Genomic DNA, 27,740 nt, shown 5'->3' with positions numbered 1-27,740 from the left:
TCTGTGAGCAAACTGCTCACCTCTGTACTTTGGTTTCCTCATCTGCAAAACAAGACTAATAGGGTTGTTATAAGGATTAGGTCAAATTATTTATGCAAAGCATTTACAACAGGCACATTATATAAACTCTCAATAAGAGCTGGATAATTTTGTATAACATACCCAAAATAGGATACATAATTGTTACTATCTTTTTTTTTTTTAAAGAACACGTGGAAGTAGGCCTAACCTACTGTTTAGCTTGCCATAGGTATTCAAATTCAAATCTGACATAATTAGGACTTTGTATCAGGCCTTGAACCAGGCTTGTTTAAGAGGTCACTCCTCCTGCCTTATGAAATGTTCTATTGCATTTTTTTTAAAATGATAACAGAAACTAATAATAGATATCTGTCCCTTTTTTGTGTCCGTTCCAGCTAGACATGTTAAAATAATTTAGAAGTAAAGGAATGTACAGTTTATTTGTTGCTCAATTTTTTGCATGGACTAAGAGGTGGTATAACACATTACAATGCTATGAGAGAAGAAATTTATTTTGCTCTAGTGTTAAAAGAAATAAGATAAATTCACTATCAACATTACCAAAAGATAAATAGCATTTCCATAATTTAGAGTATGACCAAAGCACACAGGCCATAAGAAATGATATCGAAAATTTTGAGGACAGCAGCTTCCAAATGAAGTATTTAATAGATACCTTCAGCTGTAATGATCAGTAAAACGAAAAGATTTGGCTTCTGACATATTATATAGGTGGTACTGTAACTGTTTAGAATGCTTTGCTTCCAGTCGGAGCTGTCTAGTTCTTTCTTTGACAGCTTGCTGCTCTGCTAGTTTTTCTATCCGTTTCCTTCTTAGCCATCTGTAGAAAAAGACATGAACAGACCTGTTGAGTACCAACCTGAATATACTCTTCATGCTATAAAGTTATTACTACAGACAAAGGAAATTCGATTTCTTTAGATTAAAAAGCTCTGTTCATAACACAAATTAGTATGAACTGAAAAATTTCAGGCTTATACCAAAGGCTCATACAAGGAAGCATAGTCACATTTAGAATCAAATGTTTGAAATTAAGTTTGTCTAATAAGGAAACTGCCAACTAAAAAAACTTTTTTAAGTAATAAACACACTATTTTACGTGACATAGGTCCTACCTTTTAAAATATGATTTTCTAAGCAAATAAGTATTTGATAGATACCAAATAACTTATTTTTTGCAACTAACTGTATTCTACAACATTACTTAAGCAGCATGCAGAATACCAGCATGCAGAAATGTCTCCTTGCTCTTCTTGGTGGAGAAATTATAGAGCTCTTGCTTTTCAGTGCATAAAATAGTTCTCCCTTAAAATGGAAAAATAAGCCTAAGCATAAGAAACATCAAAAAGGGTGAAGGAAGCGTCCACATTCTAACAAATTTGTCTATAAAACTTGCTTAGGTAAAATAACATTAAAAATAACTGTAGGGCTTCCCTGGTGGCGCAGTGGTTGAGAGTCCGCCTGCCGATGCAGGGGACACGGGTTCGTGCCCCGGCCCGGGAAGATCCCACATGCCGCGGAGCGGCTGGGCCCGTGAGCCATGGCCGCTGAGCCTGCGCGTCCGGAGCCTGTGCTCCGCAACGGGAGAGGCCACAACAATGAGAGGCCCGCGTACCGCAAAAAAAAAAAAAAAAAAAACTAACTGTATACTCACATCTCTGGTATGAAAGTGTGTACGTGGTGTGTGTGTATATATATAATTTTTTCAGAAATAAATCCAGACAAATAAATAACTGCATTAGTATAAAAGAGACTTAAGAAACCTCATAATCTAATGTTGTGTGGTTTTGAAATTGGATATCAGTTTGAGCAAATTAACTGTAGTCATTTAGGGGTCGATTGGGAAAAAAATGGTTATAGGTTGGATATTAGATGAGCTCATTAACAAAAATAAGCAGATTGCACAACAGGATATACAGTATGATCTCAATTTATATTTTAAAACTGTAAATATATGTACAGAGAAATATCTAGAAGTTATGCAGTACAGTGCTAACAATAGTGATTCCTGGGTGATGAAAATGTGAGTTTATTCCCCTCCATTTCCACAATGCACATTCACTGCATCTATTATAATAAAAGGATATGTATATTTTTTAAAGAAGGAAAGGAAAGAAAGAGGCAAAGAAACTAAAAAAGAGAAAGATAGCAAAAAAGATAGAAAAGAAAGAAAGAAGTGAGCTTCAAACAACTGGACACAATATTCACTCCCTCTCCCAAGGTATGCTGGCAAAATTTTGAAGCCAGGTCTGTTTCCTCAGAATAAACCGGGTAATACAGACTCTTACCCAGGCAACTGAAGGGAGACCAGGTTTGCCTTAAGTTACCAAAATATGTGTCCAAATCTCCTTTTCATTTGGTCTGTACAGATCTTCCTCCTCAGCCTGACTGCTTTTCTTTACAGAAAAATATTTATTGGTAAATGCAACTCTTTGTTAAGTTTTCCTGAGGACTGTGTAGGAGAAGCTGTAACCAATCTCTGGCCTATTTCTCTAAGAAATGAACAAATCAATCAACCAATCAATGGTAAGCTATCAAAGGTTATCACACTGGTGCCATAAGAAACAATTTTAGTATTGAAAACTACCTTGAAAAAATGGTATAGGTATTACGCAAAGTATGGAGTTAAAGAATTTTCTCACATATTGTTAAAACTGTGGCTTTAAAATTGAATAGGTATGTAATGAGATCAATTTTTTTAAGTTTTATTGACTATATAACTTTCTAAAATGACCATGAGGAAGGGGGAAAAATGCCCTGCCTTTGACTTACTGTTTAAAGGCCCTTTCACGGCCTTCTGTTCCTTTAAAGAAGAATAAGCATTCCTCTTGCTTTCGCAGTTCTTCTATCTTTCTTTCTTTCAACTGTTCTTCGTGCTTTTTTTTAAGCCATAATCGAAAAGCTTGCTGTGGATCTCTGTTTTCCTGCTACTTACAAAAACAACCTTTGCTTAATTTAAAGAAACCAAAACTACTTTTTGAGCCCCTGCCTATAAGACCCTATAGGAACACATGTCCTACTCACCAATTTTTCATAATAATACCAATCTCATTACCTGTGCTCCTTGCATCCAAACCAAATACATGACCTTTGAACCAGCAACATTGATTACCCTTTTGTCAGAAAATTCAACATTGAACTCACTGCCCTCTGGCTTCTTTCAAAAGTCTTACTGAGGTAATCAATAAATGAAGGGCTAGATGCAGTGATTTGCAAACTTTTCAAAGTTGAGCCCTTTGACAAATAAAATAATTTTGCACAATGGCACATACACATAAAACATGGCTGAAGAAATGTTGGGGATAGGCAGTATGAGTGAGTTGAGGTCTTGGTATCAATTCCTGAAGGAAGCTCCATGGAAGCTCCACTGGAATTGAAAACCAATGACCCAACATTTGTGTTATTCAAACTTTCTTTTAAATTCTACTTTCGTTTTTAAGTTTTAAGAGCATCTAACTGCCAAGCCCATCTCCAAAACTGTAATTATTATTATGGAGTGTGGCAATGAGGATTTTCAACTATAAGAACTTTTTCATAAGGATAACAGCCATGAGGATTTTGTCATAAGAATGGGCTAGTGGGAGCAGCTTATTGTATGGTTCTTCAAACTTCATGATGGATACTATATTCAGGGATAGCTGAAAGAGCTCTTATTTGGGAGAATAAAGAGAGCAAAGGGAAAGATTTGGGGCTCTTTACTCTTGGGAAAAGCATGACTCACATGGATGCCTGGCTAGAACACAAAAGGAAAAGATTCATTCAATTAATACTTTCACCAAATATGAACTCTGTGATAGAGAAGACCACCTCCTACACCTTGCATTTTCCTTTATCTGTAACCCATATAGCCCAGTATGCTTCAGTCTAATTTATATAATTTATACAATTTAGGATCTTTGATGTATAATGCAGAACTTTGTGAGGAGGTCCCATGGACCTACAGGACCATTGCTGAACACCTAAAGTTTGGGAATGTCTGGAGATGACTAAAAAGCGTTCAGTCCGCAATTATAGATTAAAAGAGTTAAGAATTCAGAGATAAACAGGATTGATGGGTATCACTGTTCATCTATTTATTCAACAGCTATTTACAGAATATCTACTACACAGAGTATCTACATGCACATAGCTACCGGGATGCATCAAAGAAAAAAAAAAAAAAGGCCACAGCAGTGAGAGGCCCGCGTACCGCAAAAAAAAAAAAGAAAAAAAAAAAACAAGCCTCCCTTTCTCATACATTCCATACCTGCACTATACAATAAAGAGTCACTAGTCACATGTAGCTACTTAAATTAAATAAAATTAGACAGTCACATTCAAATACTTAATAGTCACATTATGGCTAGTGGCTACTTTATTGGACGCTGCAGATATAGAATATTACCATCATCACAGAAAATTGTATAGGGCAGTGTTGTTCAAGATAAGGAGATGAAAATATATGATTGATTGACTGATTGATATGTCAGAGAGAGTAATAATGGGAGAGGTGAGGAGAAAGGATGGTATTTATCAATAGACAGAAAGTGAGGGAACCATTTATGGGATATCTGGAAAAAGAGTATTTCAAGCAATGGTAACAGGGCAAAGGTTCTGAGAAGGGATTATACTTGGCATGTCCAGTAAATAGAAAAAATCCACCGCAAGAAGAAAACTGGAAAATTCACAAATATGTGGAGATTAACAGGCTCCTGAGCAACCAATGGGTCAAAGGAAAAAAACAGATGGGAAGTCAAAAAATAGCCTGACACAAATGAAAAGGGAAGTACAACATACCAACACGTATGGGATGCAACAAAGACAGTTCTAAGAAGGTGAGATCAAAAAGCCAACCTAACTTTACACCTGAGGTGTAATTAGAAAAAGAGATATAAATGAAGCCAAAAGTTAGTAGAAGGAAGAAAATAACAAAGATCAGAGTGTAAATAAATACAACAGAAACTAAAAAGACAATAGAAAAGATCAAAGAAACTAAAAGCTGATTTCTTAAAAAGATAACTAGACAAACATTTACCTAGACTTACCAAAAGAGAGAGGACTCAAATTAATAAAATTATAAATGAAAAAGGAGACATTACAACTAATAGTACAGAAATACAAAGGATCATAAAAGACGATTATGAACAACTATAAACCAACAAACTGTAAAACCCAGAAGAAATGAATAAATTCCTAGAAACATACAACCTACCGAGACTGAATCAGGAAGAAAGAGAAAATGTGAATAGTCTGATTACTAGTAATGAAATTGAATCAGTAATCAAAAATCTCCCAAAAACAAAAGCCAAGACCAGAGGGCTTCTAGAAAATCAACAGAAAAATTAATACCAATCCTTCTCAAACTCTTCCAATAAACAGAAGAGGAGAAAACACTTCCAACCCATTTTATGAGGCCAGCATAATGTGATACCAAAGCCAGACAAGGACACTACATGAAAACAAAATTAGAGGCCAATATGAACAGCGATGTAAGAATACTCAGTGTAATATTAGAAAAGCTAATTCAGCAGTATATTAGAAAGGATCATACACCATGATCAGGTGGGATTTTCCAGAGATGTAAGGATGGTTCAAATCTACAAATCAGTCAGTGCTATACACATTAACAAAACGAAAGATAAAAATCATATGATTATCTGGATAGATGCAAAAAAGCATTTGACAAAATATCTTTTCATGATAAAATCTCTCAAGAAATTGGGTATAAAGAGAATATACCTCAACATAATAAAGGCTATATATCACAAGTCCACAGCTAACATCAAACACAATAGTGAAAAGCTGAAAGCTTTTCCTCTAATATCAGGAGCAAGACAAGGATGCCCATTCTCACCACTTTTATTCAACACAGTATTGGAAGTCCTATCTGGAGCAATCAGACAAGAAAAAGAAATAAAAGGCATTCAAATTAGAAAGGAAGAAGTAAAACTGCTCTATTTGCAGATTACATGATATTATTATATTATTCTATATGATATAGAAACCCTAAAGACTTCACCACCCTAAAAATGTTAGAACTAATAAACCAATTCAGTAAAGTTGCAGGATATAAAATCAATATTAAAAAATCAGTTGTGTTTCTATACAGTAACAACAATCTATCTGAAAGAAAATTAATTAAATAAGCCCTTTTAAAATAGCATCACAGGGCTTCCCTGGTGGCGCAGTGGTTGAGAGTCCGCCTGCCGATGCAGGGGACACGGGTTCGTGCTGCAGTCTGGGAAGATCCCACATACTGCAGAGCGGCTGAGCCTGTGAGCCATGGCCGCTGAGCCTGCACGTCCAGAGCCTGTGCTCCTCAACGGGAGACGCCACAAGAGTGAGAGGCCCGCGTACCGCAAAATAAATAAATAAATAAATAAATAAAATAGCATCACAAAGAATGAAATGTGTACTTAGAAATAAATTTAACTAAGGAGGTGAAAGATCTATATGCTGAAAACAAAAAGACATTGATGAAAGAAATTGAAGAAGACACAAATGAATGGAAAGATATTCCATGCTCACGGACTCGAAAAACTAATACTGTTAAAATGTCCATACTATTTAAAAATTGGCCATATAATCTAAAAATTCATTATAATCCCCATAAAAAATCCAGTGGAATTTTTCACAAAAATAGAAAAAAGTCCTAAAATTTGTACAAGATCCAAATATCCAATGTAATCTTGAGAAAGAAGAACAAAGCTGGAAGCATCACACTTCCTGAATTTAAACTATATTATAAAGCTAAAGTAATCAAACACTATAGTACTGGCAGAATAGATACATAGATCAATGAAGCAGAACAGAGAGCCCGAAATCAACGCGTGCATATATGGTAATTAATTTTCAACAAAGCAACCAAAAATAACAATGAGGAAAGGACAGTCTTTTCAACAGATGAAATTGGTAAAACTGAATTGCTACATACAAAAAACTGAAACTGAACACCTATCTTACACCATACACAAAAATCAACTCAATATGGATTAAAGACTGTGTGTAAGACCTGAAACAGTACAACTCCTAAAAAGAAATATCAAGGATAAGCTCCTTAGCATTGTTTTTAGAAATGACTTTTTGGATTTGATAGCAAAACAAAGACAGCATAAGCAATAATTTTTAAATGGGACTACATCAAACTAAAAAGCTTGTGATCAGCAAAGGGAACTTTCAACAAAATGAAGAGGCAACCTACTGACTGAGATAAAATATTTTCAAACTATATGTCCAATAAGGGGTTATATCCAAAATATACAAGGAATTCATATAATTCAATAGAAAAAAAGAAAAAAGCCCAATTATAAAATAGGCAAAGGACGTAAATGGACATTTTTCCAAATAAGATATATAAATGGCCAACATGTACATGAAAACATGCTCCACATCACTCATCATCAGGAAAATGCAAACAAAAACCACCATGAGATATCATCTCATACATGTTCGGATGGCTATTATCAAAAAAGACAAGAGAAAACAAATGCTGGCAAGGATGTGGAGAAAGGGAACCTTTGTGCATGGTTGGTGGGGATGTAATCTGGTATAGCCATTATGGTAAACGGTGTGGAGGTTCCTCAATAAATTAAAAATAGAATCATTATATGATCCAGCAAACACACTTGTGGGTATATATCCAAAGGAAAAAAAAATTATCTAGAAGAGATATCGGCACTCCCATATTCGTTGCATCATTATTCACAATAGACAAAGTATGAAAACAACCTAAGTGTCTGTAGATGAATGAATGGAGCAAGAAATGTCACACACACACATGCACGCACACACACGAATATTATTCAGCCTTAAAAAAGAAGGAAATTCTATAACTTGCAATAACATGGATGAACCTGAACCTGGAGGGCATTATTATAAGTGAAATATGCCAGACAGAAACAAATACTGCATAGAACCATTTACATGTGGAAACTTAAAAAAAAGTCTAGTTCATAGACAAATGGAGAGTGGTGGTTATGAGGAACTGGGGGGTTGGGAGAAATAGGGAGAAGTTGGTAAAATGGTACAAACTTTCAGTTATAAGGTGAAAAAAGTCTGAGGATCTAATGTATAATATGGTGAGTATAGTTGATAACATTGTATTATATAAGTGAAATTTGCCAAGAGAGTAGAACTTAAATCTTTTCTCCAAAAAGGGGGGAGGTGATGTATATGTTAATCAACTTAATGGGGGGAATCCTTTAATAATGTATATGTGTATCAAATCATGTTGTACATTTTATCTTACAATTTTATTTATTAATTATATTTCAATATAACTAAAAAAAAAAGATCACACACACACACACACACACACACACACACACACACACACACACACACACACACAAAGAAATAGAAACTTAAAAGACAAAAAACAACCTAAATTCCCTGAATGAGCTTAACAGTAGATTGGACATAGCCTAAGTGATGTCAATGCCAGAAGATAGATCAATAGAAATTATGCAAGCTGAAAAAAGAAAAAATGTTTTAACAAACACGACCTTAGTAACATCTGAGATAACAGCAAGTATTCTATCATATGTAAAACTGGATTTCCAGAATAATAAGAGAAAGATAATAGGGCAGAAAAAAATATTTGTAAAAATAGTGGCCAAAAATTTCCCAAATTTGGTATAAAACATCAACCTACAGATACAAGAAGCTCAGCAAAGCCCAAGTTAGTCAAATTCAAAGAGAGTCACACATCTACTCAACTGCTGAAATTCACATCAGAAAAGGTTTAAAGTAGCCACAGAAAAAACATTTCATACAAAGGGACAGTGATAAGAATTACAACTGACTTCTAATTAGAAACAATGGATGCAAGAAAACCACTGAACACCATATGTAAAGTGCTGAAAGGAAAAATAAAAAAAACTGTCAACCCCAAATTCCATATCAAATTAAAAAAAAACTTCAAAAACAATCTATTTCTGATAAAGATTTAGGGTATACATATCATAATCCCTAAAGCAATGATTTCAAAAATAATTCAGAGGTATAACTAAAAGCCAATAAGAAAATAAAATGTAATTTTTTTAAATACTTGATTAATCTCTGTAAGAAGGCAGAAAAAAGATGAATAATGGAGTTAAAAACAAATGGAACAAATAGAAAACAAATATCAAGATGGTAAACTTAAAACCTACCCTTACCAATAATTATAATTAAATATAAATGAACTCCTGTTAAAAGTAACAAATTTCTGGATTAAAAGATCCAAATATATGCTGTTTGTACAAGTAACTCTTCAAATATAAAGACAGATAAATTGAAATTAAAATATGAAATAAGCTATAACATATGCAAATGTTAAAGAAGGTTACTGTGACTTCATTAACATCAGGCAAAGTAGATTTCAAGATAAGAGGGACTCATAATGTGAAAATGTCATTCAATCAGGAAGACATAAATTTGTAAATGCATACACATGAAACTTTTAAAAATATGAAGCAAAACCCAATGGAACTAGAAGGGAAACAGACAGGTACACAATGATAGTTTAACATAACTTTCTCAGTGCTTCATAGAACAAAGAGGGGGAAAACAGTAAGGATATAGAAGATTTAAACAACATTATGGACCAACTTCAGCCCATTGACATTAATACAACACAACATCCAAATGTAGAATACAAAATGTATGCAAGTGTCCACGGAGAGTTCACCTAGATAGAGTGATGACATGCATACATATGCTTGCATATGTCTGTATATACATACAGTGCACACGTATCATTTATATATAACACTGACCAAGAGAAGCAAAGCTCATTACAAAGATGGAAAGACATTTTTAGCTATTTTTCCTTAAATGGCAATAAAAATTCCATCACCTAAAAGCATTTTTAATTCAATGTAAAATAGGTCATTCTACAATCTATATATTGTAAAGATATTTTCTGGAAACTATGACTCACATTATACAAAATATCCCACAGAAGTGACCAGCAAAATACACTTATTATCACAATGCATTAATAAGCCAAATTAATCAACTGCCAAAGTATACTATAGCTCGGCTTCAGCAGAGACAAAGTTCACAGAAGTTCTTCAGAATATTATTTGTTTATGATATAATTTCTAGCTAAAGTTAATTTTTGAGACAGACTTAAAATATAGCAAAAAATTAAAATTCCAAAGGGAAATATATAACCATGATATCTTCTAACCAAAAAATTTAAATTATGTTCAATGTGGCTCATGTTTTTAGCGAATACAATTCAAAGTTTTATTATCTCTAAATAGAACACAATAGAAAATTAAGGTATACATTTATTTTTACAAATGCCCAATAAAAATATAACATTAGGCTGAATGCCATGAGGCCTGAAGGTCCGTCATCCCCTGGGAAATTATCAGCAGAGCTGTCACAGGGGTTTTTCTTGGTCAGTGATTGAAACGTAAGCTCCTCTCAATTTCTTTACTCTTAAATACTACAGTAATGTGCTATCCTTCTAACCTACCCAATCTCGAATTCCTTTACTCCATCCAAAATCTTTTTAGTTTCTTCTCTATAATTCCCATTCAATAATATAAAGACTTCCAAACAACCCTCATTCTCCCAAACCATTGCTAGGACCCTGGCCTTAAACCTCTTTTCTTACCCAAATCCTGATTCTCCCGTTAAGACACAGCTTTTCTCTCTCAAATGGAAGCTGCATTTTTTTGCCATACTTCAAGTACTTCAGAGGTCTGGTGAAGAAGTTAATATACTCTTTATTCCTTCACACTTCTTCAGGACTCCTGAAGAGTAGAGAACTTCTTCTTCTCTACTCTTAAGTAAAGCCATGCTCCTTTGATATTTATATTATTTGACTATATTACTCTAACAATCTCTGGTCACAACCGGCTCAATGTACCTCTCCATCCTAATCCCAAGTTAACACTTATAACCAAATGAATGAGCCACTCGACATCCAGCCTCACAGATTTTTCATTTTTTCATTTTCTACGCCTTTCTTCACTGCACTTGCCACCCACTCCAATAGCCACATCCACATCCACATCTTTGAAATCACTAATCTTCTCATTCATATTTCCAGTCCCAACCTCTGTCCTGAATACCACACACATTTCTTCAGTCAGTCTTCAACATCTTTACCTGAAAGTTTTGTAGATACTTCAAACTCAACAATTGAAATGATAATTTCCCCCAATCAGTATCTTTTCTACTGCTCCAGTGAGTGGCACCATCATCCACCAAGTTGCTCAGAAGAGAAACCTGGTGTATTCTCTTTACACCTCATTCTTCCTCACTCACATATCTAGTTAATTATGAAGTTCCTTCAATTAATACCCTAAAACAAATATCACATTTCACATCTCTCTTTCTTTCTCTCTCTGCTGTTATAATTCTATCCCAAGTCACCATCATTTCTCACCTAGACAACTATATATGCTTTCTAACTGCTCTCCGCATATCTGTTCTTGCCCCCTCCAATCCATTCACAGCATGGCAGTCAGAGTGATCTTGTGGAACTGCAAATCTAATATATCACTCCTCTGTTTAAATAATCTCAATGGCTTCCCATAACAGGATTAAATACAAATTTATAGACCCCAACATGCCACATGATCTGATTCCTGCTCACTTTCTGGATCCTCTCAAACTCACCAAGTTAGTTCCTGTCTCAGGCATTCTCACATGTTCTCCTGGCTTAAAACAAATTCCTCTAATCCTTGGCCTAATTTCTACTTCTACTTTACTCATCAGAAAAATCTTTCCTGATACACTTATTGCCCCCATTATGATCTCTCATAGCTCCTTTCTTTCATAGCATTCATCACTATTTATAATTATAAATTTATTTTACATTGAGACTTAAAATTTTTTTTTTCAATCCCTACTAGATGAGCGTTATAAAACATCGACTAAACCTATTTTTGTGGGACTTCCCTGGTGGTGCAGTGGTTAAGACTCCATGCTCCCAATTCAGGGGGCTTGGGTTCAACCCCTGGTCAGGGAACTAGATCCCACAGGCATGCCGCAACTAAGAGTTCGCCTGCCACAACTAATGAGCCCGTGTGCCTCAACTAAGGAGTTGGCAAGCCACAACTAAGGAGCCCACATGCCACAACTAAGGAGCCGGCAAGCTGCAACTATGGAGCCCTCGAGCTGCAACTAAGGAGCCCACCTGGCACAAATAAGACCCAGCTCAAACAAATTAATTAATTAATTAAAAATAAACCTATTTTTTCCATGCTGTGCCTAGAATAGCACCTGTCATATAGTAAGCAGTTAAAAAAAAATCTATCGAATACATGAACAAATTTAAATTGGCATTTCTTTGACTCTACCAAATTTGTATCTTGCTCTCATATATTATGGACAACTATATTTATCCATATTATTTGAACTTATTATACATATCCTTTGCCCATTTTTTTATTGGAAAATTCAAAAGTTTTGCTTTAATAATATAAATATTAATAGTAACACTAACAATTATGACAATTTAAAAGTCCTAATCAGCTTTTAATGGATATTACATTAAATATAAAGATAAATTTGGAGGAACCCAAACCTTTGTAATATTTAGTTCATTCATCCAGGAATATTATAGGAGTATCATATTTGTTTTCATTTAGCAAATAACTCATATATTTATAATATTTTCCCCCCATCTAGGAATATTATATTTATTTTCATTTACCAAATTCACCTTTTTGGTCCCCTGCAAAGACGCTCCATGGAGGTCTTACACATTCCTGTTCAGCTCAAAGTTTGTTATATATGCCTATATTCCTTCCCCTTTTATATTTTTCTATGAGGTTTTTGTTGGAATACAGAAAGACTATAAATTTTTGTATATTTATAATATAAAAGACCACTTTGCTAATACTTATACCTCATTTCCCTTTCTCTTAATAAATTGGATAGAACTCCCAGAATAAAATTATTATTATAGAGGGGAGCCTTACCTATCTCTGACTTTAATGGGTATGCCTATAGTATTTCCTAAGATGGTATTTATATTGTAACCCACATTTTATTAGAAATACTTAAAAATAAATTATAATAAATACTAGTAAATACTCTTTCTATATCTTTCAAGATAACCATAAATTCTCCTTTATCTACCTATTATGTACTGAATATATTAATAAATTTGTTATTATTGGTCCATAATTTCCTTCCTAAAATAAACCCTACTTGGTTATAGCATAGTATTATTTTATTATACAGTTGCAGTCAAATTTCTCAATATTTTCTCTTTTAGTTTGTGGTTTCAGGTCTACTACCTTAAAAGGTACCGTCCATCCCAAGATTTTAAAAGCTAAAAATTTCTACAAATGGCATAATAAATGTAAATAAATGTAAAAATATATCATTTTGTCAGCCTAGGAAAACCGTGCGCAGACATAATAGACAAAGGATTAAAATCTCTAATATACAATGCAATAAGAAAAATAAAACAAAAAAGGACTATAAATAGGAAATTCACAGAATACACACATGCTCGTATACAATAATAATGTATATTATTAATTCGAAGAAAAATTAAGAAAATAAACTATGTACAATGTTAGACAGGATGTGTTAAACATTCACTCTTCCATACTGCTGGAGGGACTATAAACTGATACGACCTTTTAGGAGGTTAATTTTGCATGTTTAACCACAGCTTTCATTCTGGACATCCAGTAAGTCATAAATTTCCAAGAAACTCTCCTACAGAATACTGATGTTCTCCTACAGAATGCACATGTTCACAACAGCACTGTTAATTAATAGAGCAGTATTAGAACCAATCTAAATATGTACAAATGAGGAATGGTTTAATAAATTAAGTTACCTCTGAAGAGTAGAATATCATACACCTATTTGAAAAGAGAGATCTAAATGTAATGATCTAGAAATATTTCCTTGATGAATGAGTGAAAAAAAATCAAACCATATAATAAATTTTTAGCAGATAAACATGTAAATATAAATAAGACCTGGAAGGATTTGCGGCACACTGTTAAAAGTGGTTACCACTAGGGGATGAGCCTAGAAGGGCTTAGAATTGAATTTTCAATTTTTACTTTACATACATTTTTTAAATAGTATGGATATAGGTGATTTTTTTACTTTCTCTTGGGTTTTTTGTATATTTTGAACTTTAAAAAATTAAATAATTTGATGTCTTTGTTAGTTTTCACGTAAGATTTCTATACATCTACTCTTAAGTGAGACCAGTCTATAGGGTTTTTGTGTGCATTGTCCTCCTATTTAAATATCAAAGTTATACTATCTTAAAAAAATGAATTGGTAGCTTTCCTTTTTCTGTGCTATAAATGTTTGAATAAAATAGGAACCATTTGATTTTTACAAGTCTTCTTAGAATTTAATTATAAGTCATCTGCATGTGGCATCTTTAGCAAGGGTAGTTCTTGGACCACTTTTTCTACTTCTTCCATAGGTTTTTAGTCTGATAGCCTCCCTTCTATAAATAAATTCAGCTTTCATATCTGTATGAACTTGTTTTTCACAGAGTTTTACTTACTCTACTGTTCATGTCTTCAATTTGCTTTGCTCGCTGAATTCTCCTCATTTCTAGGACCTGCTCTCTCTTCTTTTGCAACCATGCTTTAAACACCATGTCATTCTCTTTTTTCTTTTCTTTCTCTTCTTCTATTTTCCTTTGTTCTTCCTGGTGGAAGGAATATCCAAACACATTAATGAAAAATTAATAAAATTATATATGTGTTATCAAAGTAGAGAGATACATTTTGAGGTCTGAAATTAGGATTCCCTGCCCCTAAAAATTTCCATCTGTAAATTGGGCCTCCCTAAAAAACAGGACCTCTAATTTGCTTAGGGAAAAAAATGAAGACTTTTCAGATAAATTAAATTGTCAAGATAAAGTCTACAATTACATAGATCTACATTATACAACATGCTGTTCAAGAATTCCTTGGATCTCTCCTTCACTTCCTAGTTTACTCTTGGTATTTAACTCCCCAAATTGCAGCTGTGCAAAAGAGAAAAAAAACACCACACTCTACAAGCACTACATGGGGTCTATAGAAGCACTATAAATGTCTTAAAATTTTTTACATTTTTGTTAAATTTGATAATTGTGATACATGGCATTGTGGTTACAAAACAAAATGCTATAATCATTTTCTTTCTCACATGTACAATCACTTCTGAAGTGCACAAGTAGCAATGATGGGCTGTCTAGGACTTGCTTTAAAAATACCTCAGCCAGGGACTTCCCTGGTGGCACAGTGCTTAAGAACCCACCTGCCAATGCAGGGGACGTGGGTTCGATCCCTGGTCCGGGAAGGTCCCACATGCCGTGGAGCAACTAAGCCCGTGTGCCACAACTACTGAGCCTGCACTCTTGAGCCCGTGAGCCACAACTACTGAGCCCACGCGCTGCAACTACTGAAGCCCGTGCGCCTAGAGCCCATGCTCCGCAACAAGAGAAGCCTCCGCAATGAGAAGCCCATGCACCGCAACGAAGAGTAGCCCCAGCTTGCCGCAACTAGAGAAAGCCCGTGCACAGCAACGAAGACCCAACACAGCCAAAAATAAATAAATAATTAATTTAAAAAAAATACCTCAGCCAAAAAAGGAAGAGATGAAACAAATATGCCAAAGTCTCAATGACTTTTGAATCTGGGTAATGGAGACACAGGGGTTAATTGTACCTTTGTATATGTTTGAGATTTTTTTATATAATGTTTAAAAATATTTTCAACTACTGTATAATCATAAAGTAACATTTCTGCTATCAGAAAAATAAGTAATTAGTTAACTATGAGAACAAAATGCACTTTATAACTGCATTATTCAACTAATGTTATAAAAGAGAGTTACTTAAACTAGAAGTGAGAGTACCTCACTGGTTTAAGTATAAACCAATTATGAAGAGTTATAAAATAGTTACTGGGAACAAAGCAGCATGTCACAGTGGAAAGAGCACCAAGCTAGAAGTTAGGAGGTCTGATTAACAATCATACTGCCATCATAATATGTCAATTTGGGCAAACCACTTAACTCAGTATTCTCATCTATAAGATGAAGTTGTATTAACAAGCTCTTAAGTCTCTTCCAATACTAAAATTTTAGCATGGAAATAAACTGAATTATAGAATACATGTTTAAACTGTTTTTAAACAATGGAATTCAGAGTTCTTTCCTTACATTTTGACAATATAGCAAGCCCTTCTAATTCTTTTTGATTGAACAACATATAGGAAGGAAAGGAAAAGTTCTATCCAATTAACAGTATAAAATGTCTTTTAAAATGCCAGTATACTATTTTCTAAGCCCTAAAGGAGCTTACATTATATAATATGTGAATTTATTAAGTATTAAATTTTATATTTAAGTTCATTTTTACCAAAAGGATTTTGGATGCCTTGCATGAATATAGACAGCATTGTAAGACAATTATTTTTCCAGATGGAACATCTGGATTATACAGAAGATATCAGCCAAAGCACAGATACTACAGTTGCCAAAGAGAACAGTGAAATGATGCACTTAATGTAGAGAGATGGAGTATAGCTGCCCAACCCAGCAAATATTTTGCTGGGCATAAAAAAGGAAAGCCTTCCCCTGAAACCAACTAAAAATATTTTAAAGTCTTAGCACTTAAAGACAATGCCTTCAGCAAGTACATAAGCAAAGGGAAATTTAGTTATGAGGATCCTGACATGAGAAAAGTATATCCCAAAACAGAGTGTTTGACATCTAAAAAAGAGGATCAAAAGAAAAACAGAACTATCCATCGGTCATACCAGTTAAAGATTACCGTTAATTCATTAGTGAAAAGACACTGAAATTATATAAAAACTCCTACATAACTTTTACAGAAGTATATACACAAATACACATATAGATGCATGTGTGTGTACAGCAAACATATAGTTCAGTTATTCTCAACAAATTCTTTTGTGTTATCATGAAGTTCTGAGTTAACAGATCCTTTTAAGTACCTATTATATACCTGAACCAAGTAAGCTGAGTCTGACTGCTAGAGTTCAGTACCCAAGTAAGCAAAATTTTATTAAGTATTCACCCTTTCAGATTCCTACCTGAGTGTGCTATAGGTTACACGTTCTTACTAACTTCATTTTTTTATCTTTTTCTGCTAATGTGAGTTTGATTTGAATGCCAGAAATTTCCATGGTAATTTCCTACATAAGTAGAAAATATACCGTTTCTCAACAAATGACAAGAAAACTGGGATTTTGACTTCGCTACAGACAAGTTGAGGGACTTCAATAAAGTTATTTAAACTATCTCGACTATAGTTTTCTCACCTGCAAAATAATCTTTAAGGTTTCTTCTAATTGTAAGGTTCTATTAACTGTGATTCTGTTGCAGTTTGGTATTTACAGTTAGACATTTTATATGTTTCAGCTTCATGCTATCAGGTATCCAGTAAAACAGAGAACCAGGGTGCTGATTTAGGTAATTTAGAGAAAATCCCCCAGTTTTAATACCTAGAATTTTCAATTATAAGAGCAAGAAAAAAAATCCCAAAATAATAATTTTGGATTCTGTATGGCATTTTGGAGACATTTCATTTAGGTTATGAGGTTCTATTCTTAATCTAAAACTAAAACCCCTGAAATCAAGGAACTGTAGTGTTGACGAAAATAATCTGTAATAGGAATAGAAAAGAGTTTTATTCCAGCCAAACTAAGGACTATAGCCCAGGAGACATAAATTCAAGAAGCACTTGAATTGTGTTCCACTGGACTACAAAATGGGGGAGGCATATATATTAGCAAAAACTGCAAAGTTACATAAGTTGTTTGTCAAGAACCAGGATTGAAGCTGGCAAGAAATAACGGTGCTTGTTAAGCAAGGATCGGTTGGTATCTGAAATGGTATCTCAAGGGGAGACCTTGAGAGCATAAGGTTGCAGCTGGCAGATACTATTTTGGAAAGTCTGCTGATATACTTGAGTTTGATACAGTTCAGAAAATTCAAGTTCTCGGCGATACAGGAACACATCTGAAACCACATCCACAACGGCCACCCAGTGCCATTTTGGATGCTTGGACCACAGTTTTATATCTTGTCAGAACAAAGAACAAACATCAAGCGTGAGAGGGGTACATCCCTTCAAGGTTTCAAAAGAGACAGATTAACATGTACACAGTAAGTCAGTATGATCTTGGTGTCTGGGTAGGGAACCTCATCTTCAAAGGAGTATTAGCATTGGTGTCATAGGAAGTGGGGGAGCATTTATCCTATCTTCAAAGTGGACATTCTAAGCAATCTGGTAAATACATTCTTTGTTTTCTTTAATGGCGAAAGGAGATGTACAATGTATGCTTTACAGGCCATAAGACAGGCTGTTCTAGTTAGCATAAAGTTCAAGACAAATCATGTATAAGCCAGAATGACTTCCCCATACCTCAATATGTGAAAATTTCTTCCATCAGTAGGCCTGGAAGATATTTGAAATACACACACACACACACACACACACACACACACACACACACACACACACACTCCAGAGAACATAATCCAGTCCCACCTGTTGCCTCCTAAACCCCAACAAATTTGTGCCTTCATTTTTTCATCTGACGTCTGATTTTCACCTACCTCATAACAAGATTACTTTCAGCAGTCACTTAACTTCTCTGAGCCTCACCTTTAAAATGAAAGGATCAGATGAGGTCATCACTGAGGTCTCCTCTAGCTCTAACACGGGTCATTCATTACTATGCTTTTGTGATGCTTACCAGAAAGGACCAAGGTAATCATGGTGCTTGTTCCATAAATACAGATGCTTAATACTTAACCACTTAATCTAACAAAAGAAAAACAAAATAAGCAAGTAGATATATCAAATAATTTGAAGAACCATTTCAATTCCTACAGCATTTATGAAACATAAAAACATATTCTACTTTCAATATAATGCCCACTTGTGCTCTCACCTCTCTCTTTAGCTTTTCTCTCTTTTGTTCTAGTCGTTTTTGCAGTTCTTTCTGTTGAGGAGAGAGACAGTATGTTGAGGTCACTGGAGATACATCTGCAGACCGTGTCCTATGACTAGATTTTCCATTCCCCTTACTTCGCTCTGAGTTGGCAGCAGAACCTGGATGAGTCTTGGGGTTGGGTGGTGGCTGAGGGATATAAGCCATTTGCTCTTCTGTTGATGAGTGAGCCAGAGCATGAATTTTTGCTATTGGCTCTTCTTTCTTGACTCCACTGACAGATAAATTGGGAGATCTGGGTGACAACTGCTGAGGCTCATTTTCTGTATAATTAGCATTATTAATGGGGGGCAAAAACCCCTGACTCTCAATGTCTTGTAAATTCAGAAGTTCAAACTTTCCATCTCTCTCTACTAGTATTTTCCTATCCTTGTTTTCTTCAGAATTTCCATCAGTAGGCGACAGGAGCACATTTTCTTGTGCAAATTCATTGGAAATACATAACTGAGACAGTTTTCCAGACACATTACTTTCATTTTCAAGATAATTTTTGTAAGTATCAGTGTCTTCCAGAGGAGGAACTTCCAAATCAACTAATTTGTCTTTGAATTTAAGTTTTCTTTCCCTTTTATCATTCACAGGTTCTTGATTTTGTAGAAGCTTGTTGGCTTGTATAATTTTCTCCATAATATATCTCCTTACTTCCTCATCCTCTTCCTCCTCCAGGTCTTGCTGGCTTTCTAGTTTGGATTCCTGTAAAGAGTTTTCACTGTCTGAATCTGATATGGGATCCAAAGGTTGAATACTCGGTACAGAAATGAAGTCATTTCTTATTGATGAAACCTCATCCTTGAAAGATCTGTCAGAATCAGAAAGCTGCTTGGAATGTTCTATTTCTGTTTCATTCCCTTTTAAGCCTTGGTTAATATTCTCTTCATTCCCACAAACCTTCTAGAAAAACAGAGATGAGATTCATTTTCAGTAAAAATTGAGACTCTTTTGTCCATTTATATGTAGACAATCCAAAATGGATTTTCATGCTCATGTAACTTATTTTATAAGTGGGAAAATTTACATGCTTCCTGCTCATACTTCACTCATAATTTTCTAATTCATATTTATGAGCACCCCAAGGGAAAAGCACATCAGGAAAAATTTAACTCTAATTTGAATTTGATGTTGCTAAGTACTAGACTGGTTATTTTTTTTTAATTTTATGCCAATGTATAAAAATGTACCTACAAATAGTACAATATTATTTTAATATTCCTCCCTCTATAAAATTTTCCTCCCTTTACAGTTTCAGAAGAATATATTTTAAAATGTTTTCTCCTGTAATATTTGTATTTTTCAAAAAGATATCTTTCTCCCCAGGACCATTACAAGGTCAGTGCCTTTGGTCAAGTCCTAATAATTTTGAGGTTCCTATAATCTTTTCAGATTAGTGTTGCTGCTATTTTCTGCAGGACCTATACCCAAATATCAGGTCAAGTTTTAGCTCTGGATCAGATTCTCTTTCCTCAGCTATCTTCAGAGGCTCCAATAATCTACGTTAAACACCATTATATAACTTGGCCTTACTTTTTTAAAAAATGTAATTCCACATGAACCGTAAACCAGCATTATCACATCACAAAACCCTGCTCCACATCTGTTTCTAACTAATGGTTTCTTACCTAGCATCTCTCCTCCAAACATGTATCCTCACCTACCAAACACTTTGCCCCTAAAATATATAATTTTTTCTCTTTCTCAGACAATTCTCTCCTCCTGAAAGAGTTCCATGGGAGCTACCCTTTTCTGCTCTCTTCAACCCCTTAAAATTCCCTTCCTCTTTTACTAGCTCAGTCACCATTTCTAACAGCCTTCTCTTCCTAACCTGCACAACACTGCTGGATGTCCAATAAGTAAATAAACCTGGTCCCCTAAAATGACTACCAAACAACTAAGACTAACTAAGACCTCTGCCTTGTAATTTTTCTTTTTAGCTGTATTTGATTCTCTGGCTCATTTCTATAGTATCTGTTTCCAAATTCTCCTTTAGCTTTCACTTCTTTGTAAAACCCACTACAGTAAAATCATCCCCCGACCCTCACCCCTGTTTCAAGCTCTGTCATCCATCTTTCCTACCAGCCTCAAAGGAAAAAGTGATTGTAATAATCCACCAGAATGAGCAAGACTCATCACAGCACTGTTTTGACCACTGCTGTATCCTCAGCACTTAGAACAGCCTCTGACACATGGCAGGTGATCATTACTTTTTGTTGAATGAATGAATAAAGAAGTAAAACAATGAATTATCATTATCACTTCTCTAATTCTATTACCCTGTGCTGTGGCTCTCACACTCTTCTAGTCATGAGACCTTGGTTCAGCATTATTGCTCTGGGTATCTCTACCTCTACTCATTCTGATTATTTTTTTGTTAAAGATGCATAAAACTGCCATGTAAAAGTCATCTTGGAAAAGTCTTCACTTTTGACTCTGTTGCCATTTCCAAATATCATCTATCCCATCTGTCTTCTCCATTGCATAAGAAAGCAAAAAGGAACTAAGAGACAGTTGTGATGTAAAACCTGCTGCCTTCATTTCCTCATATTCTTTTCCTTAACTCTCTGAAATCTGGCTTCTGTTGTAACTACTCTGATCAACGTCCCTCTAAAGTCACCTTTTCTTATCCCCATCTTGGTCCTTTTCTTTATTACTTCCCTATTTATTGACAATAATTATATTATACATAATAATTACATATTATCTATTGTAATACACATATATAATTAGTGTCAATACATATGCATATATATATATACACACAGATATATTATATATGGATACACATACACACTGTATCTATGTAAAGAGAGAAAGAAGGAACCTTCTGTGAACCAGGAACTGGTTCATTTTCCTGGACTTCCCTTCTACATGTCTGATAAATAGTACGGAATCATGTTTAATGGATCCACTTTTTCCTACAAATATTCCTATGGCTCAGTCTTTGACCTTTTACTTTTTTCCATATATTCATTCCCCTAAAATTCACTCTTAAGGTTTCCAATATTAGCTGAAGACCATGTTTTTGAGGATTTGCTTTATTTTTCATGTATATTAAAAGAATAAACCCATGATTTTACCCAGGTTCATATAAAGTAGAAATTAAATGTATTTTACTTTTGATGCAATAAATTATTTATATTATGTAAATTATAATTTTAATTTTTAATTATAATTTTGGCTTTATTAAGTGTTAATTTAATCGCTGTTCTCTCACTAATTAGCCCTATGCCTTAGAATGTTTAAACTCTCCACACCTCAATTTTCTCATCTCTAAGATGGGGATAATTACACTTGCTCTATGTATATCAAAGGAATTTTGTGAGGTTTAGATGAGATAATATATGTGAAACGCCTCAAGAACTACAAAACGCTTTGTTAATATAATTACTATGAACTCTGTTGGCAATTTATATATACCTCTATTACGCTGGCACCATTTTCTTCTTTTTCATTAATCAACCATTCCAGGTCCTTTTCAAAGTCATCTTCATATTCTTCACTACCTTTTGAATCAGTTTCTTGATTTTCATCCATTTTCTGTTTGTTAAAGAATAATGTTATAAGATTAAAAGAGATAAGGTGTACGTCATGTCCACTTTAGGGGTAGTATGGAGTATGCTTAATTAGCTTACCTTTAATGTTAAAGGTAAGCTAATTAAACACAGAAACACAAATTATGGAATGTTCAGAATAAACATATCAGCATATCCTAAAAGAGAGACTTAAAAAGGCCAGACATTTTCTAGGTGTACCACTCCTAACAACCATTCCACCTCCCCGCAATTCCTGACACCCTATTTACGAGGAGACTAAAAAAGGTGGATAAGAAAACTATCTGAGGCTTAGAGAAGGATTTTCCACATCCCTACCAATCATTAAAACTCCTTGTCCAGGTACAAGCTGATGAATCAGCTTTTTAGTCTCACTCGTTCACATTTTCTCATATTCAAATAAAAACAATTATATTAACTCTCATCCTCAGTTTCTCAGTCCTTCTGGTAATTTATATAGCATAATTATAATTTGTGATCTGAGAGTTTTTTTAACTATGTAACAACTGACTCTCAGTTATAGTAAATACTAATTTCCAGAGAAGTCAAACTGTTGTCAATTCAAACTAACATATATCTTTTTCATAAAAAACAAACTGTGATGCCTAGTACTATCTGGAAGGCAGTGACAAGAAATAAGAATGCAGATGACAGTTAATAAATGTTTGTGAAAATGGTATAAAACTTTTTATGAAAATACCATTCAGCCATTTTTATGAAAAAACTAAAGTTAACTGCAAATTGAGGTCAGTTCCAAGTCCTAATTTTTTGGTCCATAACTTTTCAAATGATGGAAGCATTTTAATCTTTACCTATAACGTGCCTTTATGTGTGTGAGCATACTATATACATGTGTGAATATGTACTGCAATTTTGACAAATATTTGTTGAACACCTACGATATTCCTATAAAAATTATAAAATATGCTCTTGAGCCCTGATACAGAAGACAAACATAAACAAAATACATACATTTAAAATGTAGATAAAAAACATAAATTGAAAATGTAGATAAGTAGGGAAAAGGTATATTATAAAGGACTGTGGAAAGAAGAATAAAAAAGCAACTAACTTCGCTTAAAATTGGAAATATCAAGGAAAAAATGAGATGGGTTTTGAATAATGAGTACGAGAGTTCATCATTATCCCAGACAAGAGAACAGCATGAGGAAGAAGCAACACAGAAGTGCATGGAATTTTCCAGTGTGGCCTGAACATAAATGTGCTCCTGGAGAAGGGTCTAGAAGAAGTGAGAAGGCATCAATTTGATGTCATATTTTCTTTTCAAAAAGAAAATGGTTGAGGGAAAATTGTTTATGTGGATCTAATTGTCATGAAATAGCCAAAGGTAGAAATATACAGCAATAATCTGCATACGTTCCACTATTGACTTAAACAAAAAGAGCAATGCTCTATAAATATACCTAGAATTTTAGGTCCAGTTTCAAAATAACTGTAGAACTATGATCTTCAGGGCCCCAAACACCTGGGACCTTGTTTCTATACCTGCCTTCTCTTGCTCCTACACCAAGAATAGGTTGCCTAAAACCTTTTTTGGAAGTAGAAAGTACAGATGTCAAGCACACATTAAATCTAGGTACATTTTTTTTTGTTTTGTTTTGTTTTTTTGCGGTACGCGGGCCTCTCACTGTTGTGGCCTCTCCCGCCGCGGAGCACAGGCTGTGGACGCGCAGGCCCAGCAGCCATGGCTCACGGGCCCAGCCACTCCGCGGCATGTGGGATCTTCCCGGACCGGGGCACGAACCCGTGTCCCCTGCATTGGCAGGTGGACTCTCAACCACTGCGCCACCAGGGAAGCCCTAGGTGCATTTTTTAAGATACAAAATGAGAGAAATTATGTTTGATTTGATAAACATAAAACATCAAACTCTGTTGTGGCCATTAGCTTCACTTTATTCTCCCTAAATGTTTGACCAGACTACCTAACCTGGTGCCAGTTTTACTAAAGCAAGATTTACATTTTTTTCCTTCTACTGTTCACCACCAAATGATAATGAAAGCATGTGGGAGACCATCTTTCCACTAGCTGTACAAGCACTAGCTAAGAGAATAGATAACACTACGTGTGAAAAAGTTTTGATAGGTTTTAGTGCACAGTATGTTCAAAATGAGTTAAAAGGATGAGATAATTCAAATAGATACATGCACCCCAATGTTCACAGCAGCACTATTTACAATAACCAAAACATGGAAGCAACCTAAATGTCTATCAACAGATGAATGGATAAAGAAGATGTGGTGTGTATATATACACAATGGAATATTATTACTCAACCATAAAAAAGAATGAAATAATGCCATTTGCAGCAACATGGATGGACTTGGAGATTATCATACTAAGTGAAGTAAGTCAGAAGGAGGAAGACAAGTACCATATGAGATCACTTGTACGTGGAACCTAAAATATGACACAAATGAACTTATTTATGAAACAGAAACAAACTCACAGACATACAAAACAAACTTTTGGTTACCAAAGGGGAAAGGGGGTAAGAGAGGGATAAATTAGGAGTTTGGGATTAGCAGATACAAAGTACTATATATAAAACAGATAAACAACAAGGTCTTACTGTTAAGCAACAAGGTCCTACTGTATAGCACAGGGAACTATATTCAATATCCTGTGATAAACCATAATGGAAAAGAATATGAAAAAGAATATATGAATCACTTTGCTGTACACCAGAAACTAACACAACATTGTAAATCAAGTGTACATCAATTAGAAAAAAAATGATGAGGACAAAAACATAAATGGGTTCCAAGGCTGAGACCTGGCTGAGGTACAGATAACATACGAAGCTCTGTATGCAGTTTGTTACAGTTTAGAGAACAAAAGACAAGCTGGAACACATTCAGAGGTTGGTAAACCAGGAGACAGGGAAATAAAAGACAAGGAGAAGGGAAGAAGGCAGGTTATGAGAATAAAATGCCTTAAAGCCAGTATTCTGAGGAATACTTGAAAACCCTCAGAATGTTAGCCCACAGAAGAGAAATCTCCTAAAGGAGAGTCATGACAACTGCTTTACAATATTTAAATGGTAACCATGTAAAGGAGGGTTGGACTTGCATTATTTCAAACAGTAAGACTAGTACCAAGGACTAGAAACTCAGGGGCAAATTTTTCCACAATGTAAGACAGAATTTACATTTTCAAACTTGCCCTGAAGTGAGCTGCGTTCCCTGTTGATCAAATGTTTCTACATAGCTCAGAAGATAATCACCGCAAGAGTGTTTCAAAGGAGACTGAAACTTTGGACAAATGATTGAGCTAGATGACCCTTAAGGTTTATTTTAACTTTTACTACAAGAAGCAAATTAGCAAATAAGTGCCGACTTATGAAATGCAAGAGAATGTAAAAACAAATGCACAGTACCATGGTAATGCTTTTACTCTAAGATAAATTATCAGTGTCTGAATAACTGAGTTCAAGACTTAAATTCTGAAGTCTATCTCATTTAAATGTCACCACCTTTCCTCTGCAGAGTTCTTAATATTCCTTCCCCTTCCCTCTCAAGACAAAATTAGTTTTAGGCACACTGAGTGTTAATTATTCAACTCAATTATTCAACTGGATAATTATAACTATTTCTAATGTATTAGTTGGACTGTATCTTTCTAGATACTTATTTCTTTTAAGCTAAAAATAGGAAATGGACTTTCTTAAAGGACTCAAAGTAATGTCTCAATAATTTGGAAATCAGAGGTTGAGAGGAATATTTTGAAGTGACCTGAAGAAAACAAATCAATGTTTCAGAGTGAGTTTATTTATCACTCCCTAAGCTGCAAAACTGGCTAAATCACGCAAACTGTTTTGTCTACTTACCTACCAATTAAAAGTAAGGGTGCTGGGGCTTCCCTGGTGGTGTAGTGGTTAAGAATCCGCCTGCCAATGCAGGGGACACGGGTTCAAGCCCTGGTCCGGGAAGATCCTACACGCCACGGAGCAGCTAAGCCCGAGCACCACAACTACTGAGCCTGTGCTCTAGAGCCCGTGAGCCACAACTACTGAGCCCATGTGCCACAACTACCGAAGCCTGCGTGCACAGAGCCCGTGCTCCGCAACAAGAGAAGCCATGACAATGAGAAGCCCACGCACCACAAGGAAGAGTAGCCCTCGCTCGCCGCAACTAGAGAAAGCCCACACGCAGCAATGAAGACCCAACGCAGCCAAAAATAAATAAATAAAATAAATAAATTTAAAAAAATTGTTTTAAAAAGTAAGGGTGCCAAGAATGATGTAGAATAGACTAAAACTCACTGTGATCCAAAACACTTATATAAATAACACTATTTTTCACAGTCACATATGCCTTAGGATAATCAGCTTTATTTTCAGATCAGGAATCTTGAAATTTATTATTTTAAGATGTTTAAGTTACATAACTAATTGTTAGAGTAAGACTTCTATGCAATTCATCACTGCTTTCCCTTAATTTCATAAAAACATGGTTCTGACCTGTAAATAAATGGTTGCCTGAAGACTCCAGTAGATACGCTTTTCTATTCACAAAGTATCTCACCCATGTGAAAACTCAAATTTAAAACTAAAACACAGAATCAGCAAAATAAATAAAAATAAGATAATTACAAACTAAACATATTAGGTATTATTAAATCAAACTATCATGCTATAATTAAAAAGAAAAAAAGCCATAGTTGAAGTGACTCAGGGAAGTAAATGAAGTTCATCAAATAACAAGTGCCATTCTTCTCCTGTAACTTCAAAAAATTCATGGATCGTTCCCAAGTAAACAAAGAACATAAATCATAAGCTCTTGTAACGAAGTCCCTTAAGCCTTTTTCAAATGCGTCACAGGATATTCAATCCCCTTCAGTTTTTTTTAATCTTCATCCCCAGGGTACTGGCCATATGGCACACAGTCTACATTCTGGAAAAGAAATACATCTTACACAAACTGAATCACCTAACACGTATTCCTTGTGAGTTTCACACATTCACTGTGTATCATCAGTAAAAACCTATGTAGGTGGCTTAGGCCAGAACCACCCTCTTAATAAGGAACTGTAGCAAGAGACAGAAATTAATTCCTTCCTCTTATGTGTCTGCTAAATCCCTCGTGGTTATGACTGTAGATTTTTTAGTTAAGTCCATATATACACACAATTTTGATAAGTTTCTTTCAGGATTCAAAACACTCAAAAATAGTTTAATCTAAATCATTG

The 27,740-nt window shown here is 34.8% G+C and overlaps 1 protein-coding gene across 2 annotated transcripts; it reads right to left on the bottom strand.

Moving 5' to 3' along the window:
- Positions 1-320: 320 nt before the first annotated feature.
- CCDC181 (coiled-coil domain containing 181) lies at positions 321-27,098 on the bottom strand. Of its 2 annotated transcripts, XM_079923120.1 has the most exons (6): positions 27,013-27,098; positions 22,398-22,517; positions 18,927-19,877; positions 14,516-14,662; positions 2,815-2,969; positions 321-862 (listed from the first exon to the last, which is right to left on the bottom strand). In XM_079923120.1, exons 2-6 carry the CDS (start codon positions 22,512-22,514, stop codon positions 700-702), a joined length of 1,533 nt encoding a protein of 510 aa, XP_079779246.1. In that variant the 5' UTR covers positions 22,515-22,517; positions 27,013-27,098; the 3' UTR covers positions 321-699. The 2 variants fall into 2 exon arrangements, with proteins under 2 accessions (XP_079779246.1, XP_079779247.1); XM_079923121.1 differs by lacking the exon at positions 2,815-2,969.
- Between the last annotated feature and the right edge of the window lie 642 nt (positions 27,099-27,740).

Source organism: Stenella coeruleoalba (genome assembly GCF_951394435.1).
Source record: "Stenella coeruleoalba genome assembly, chromosome: 1".
In the NCBI taxonomy this organism is placed as follows: domain Eukaryota; kingdom Metazoa; phylum Chordata; class Mammalia; order Artiodactyla; family Delphinidae; genus Stenella; species Stenella coeruleoalba.
The sequence above is the reverse complement of the archived record's forward strand: the minus strand, read 5'-3'. Positions and strand labels throughout refer to the sequence as shown.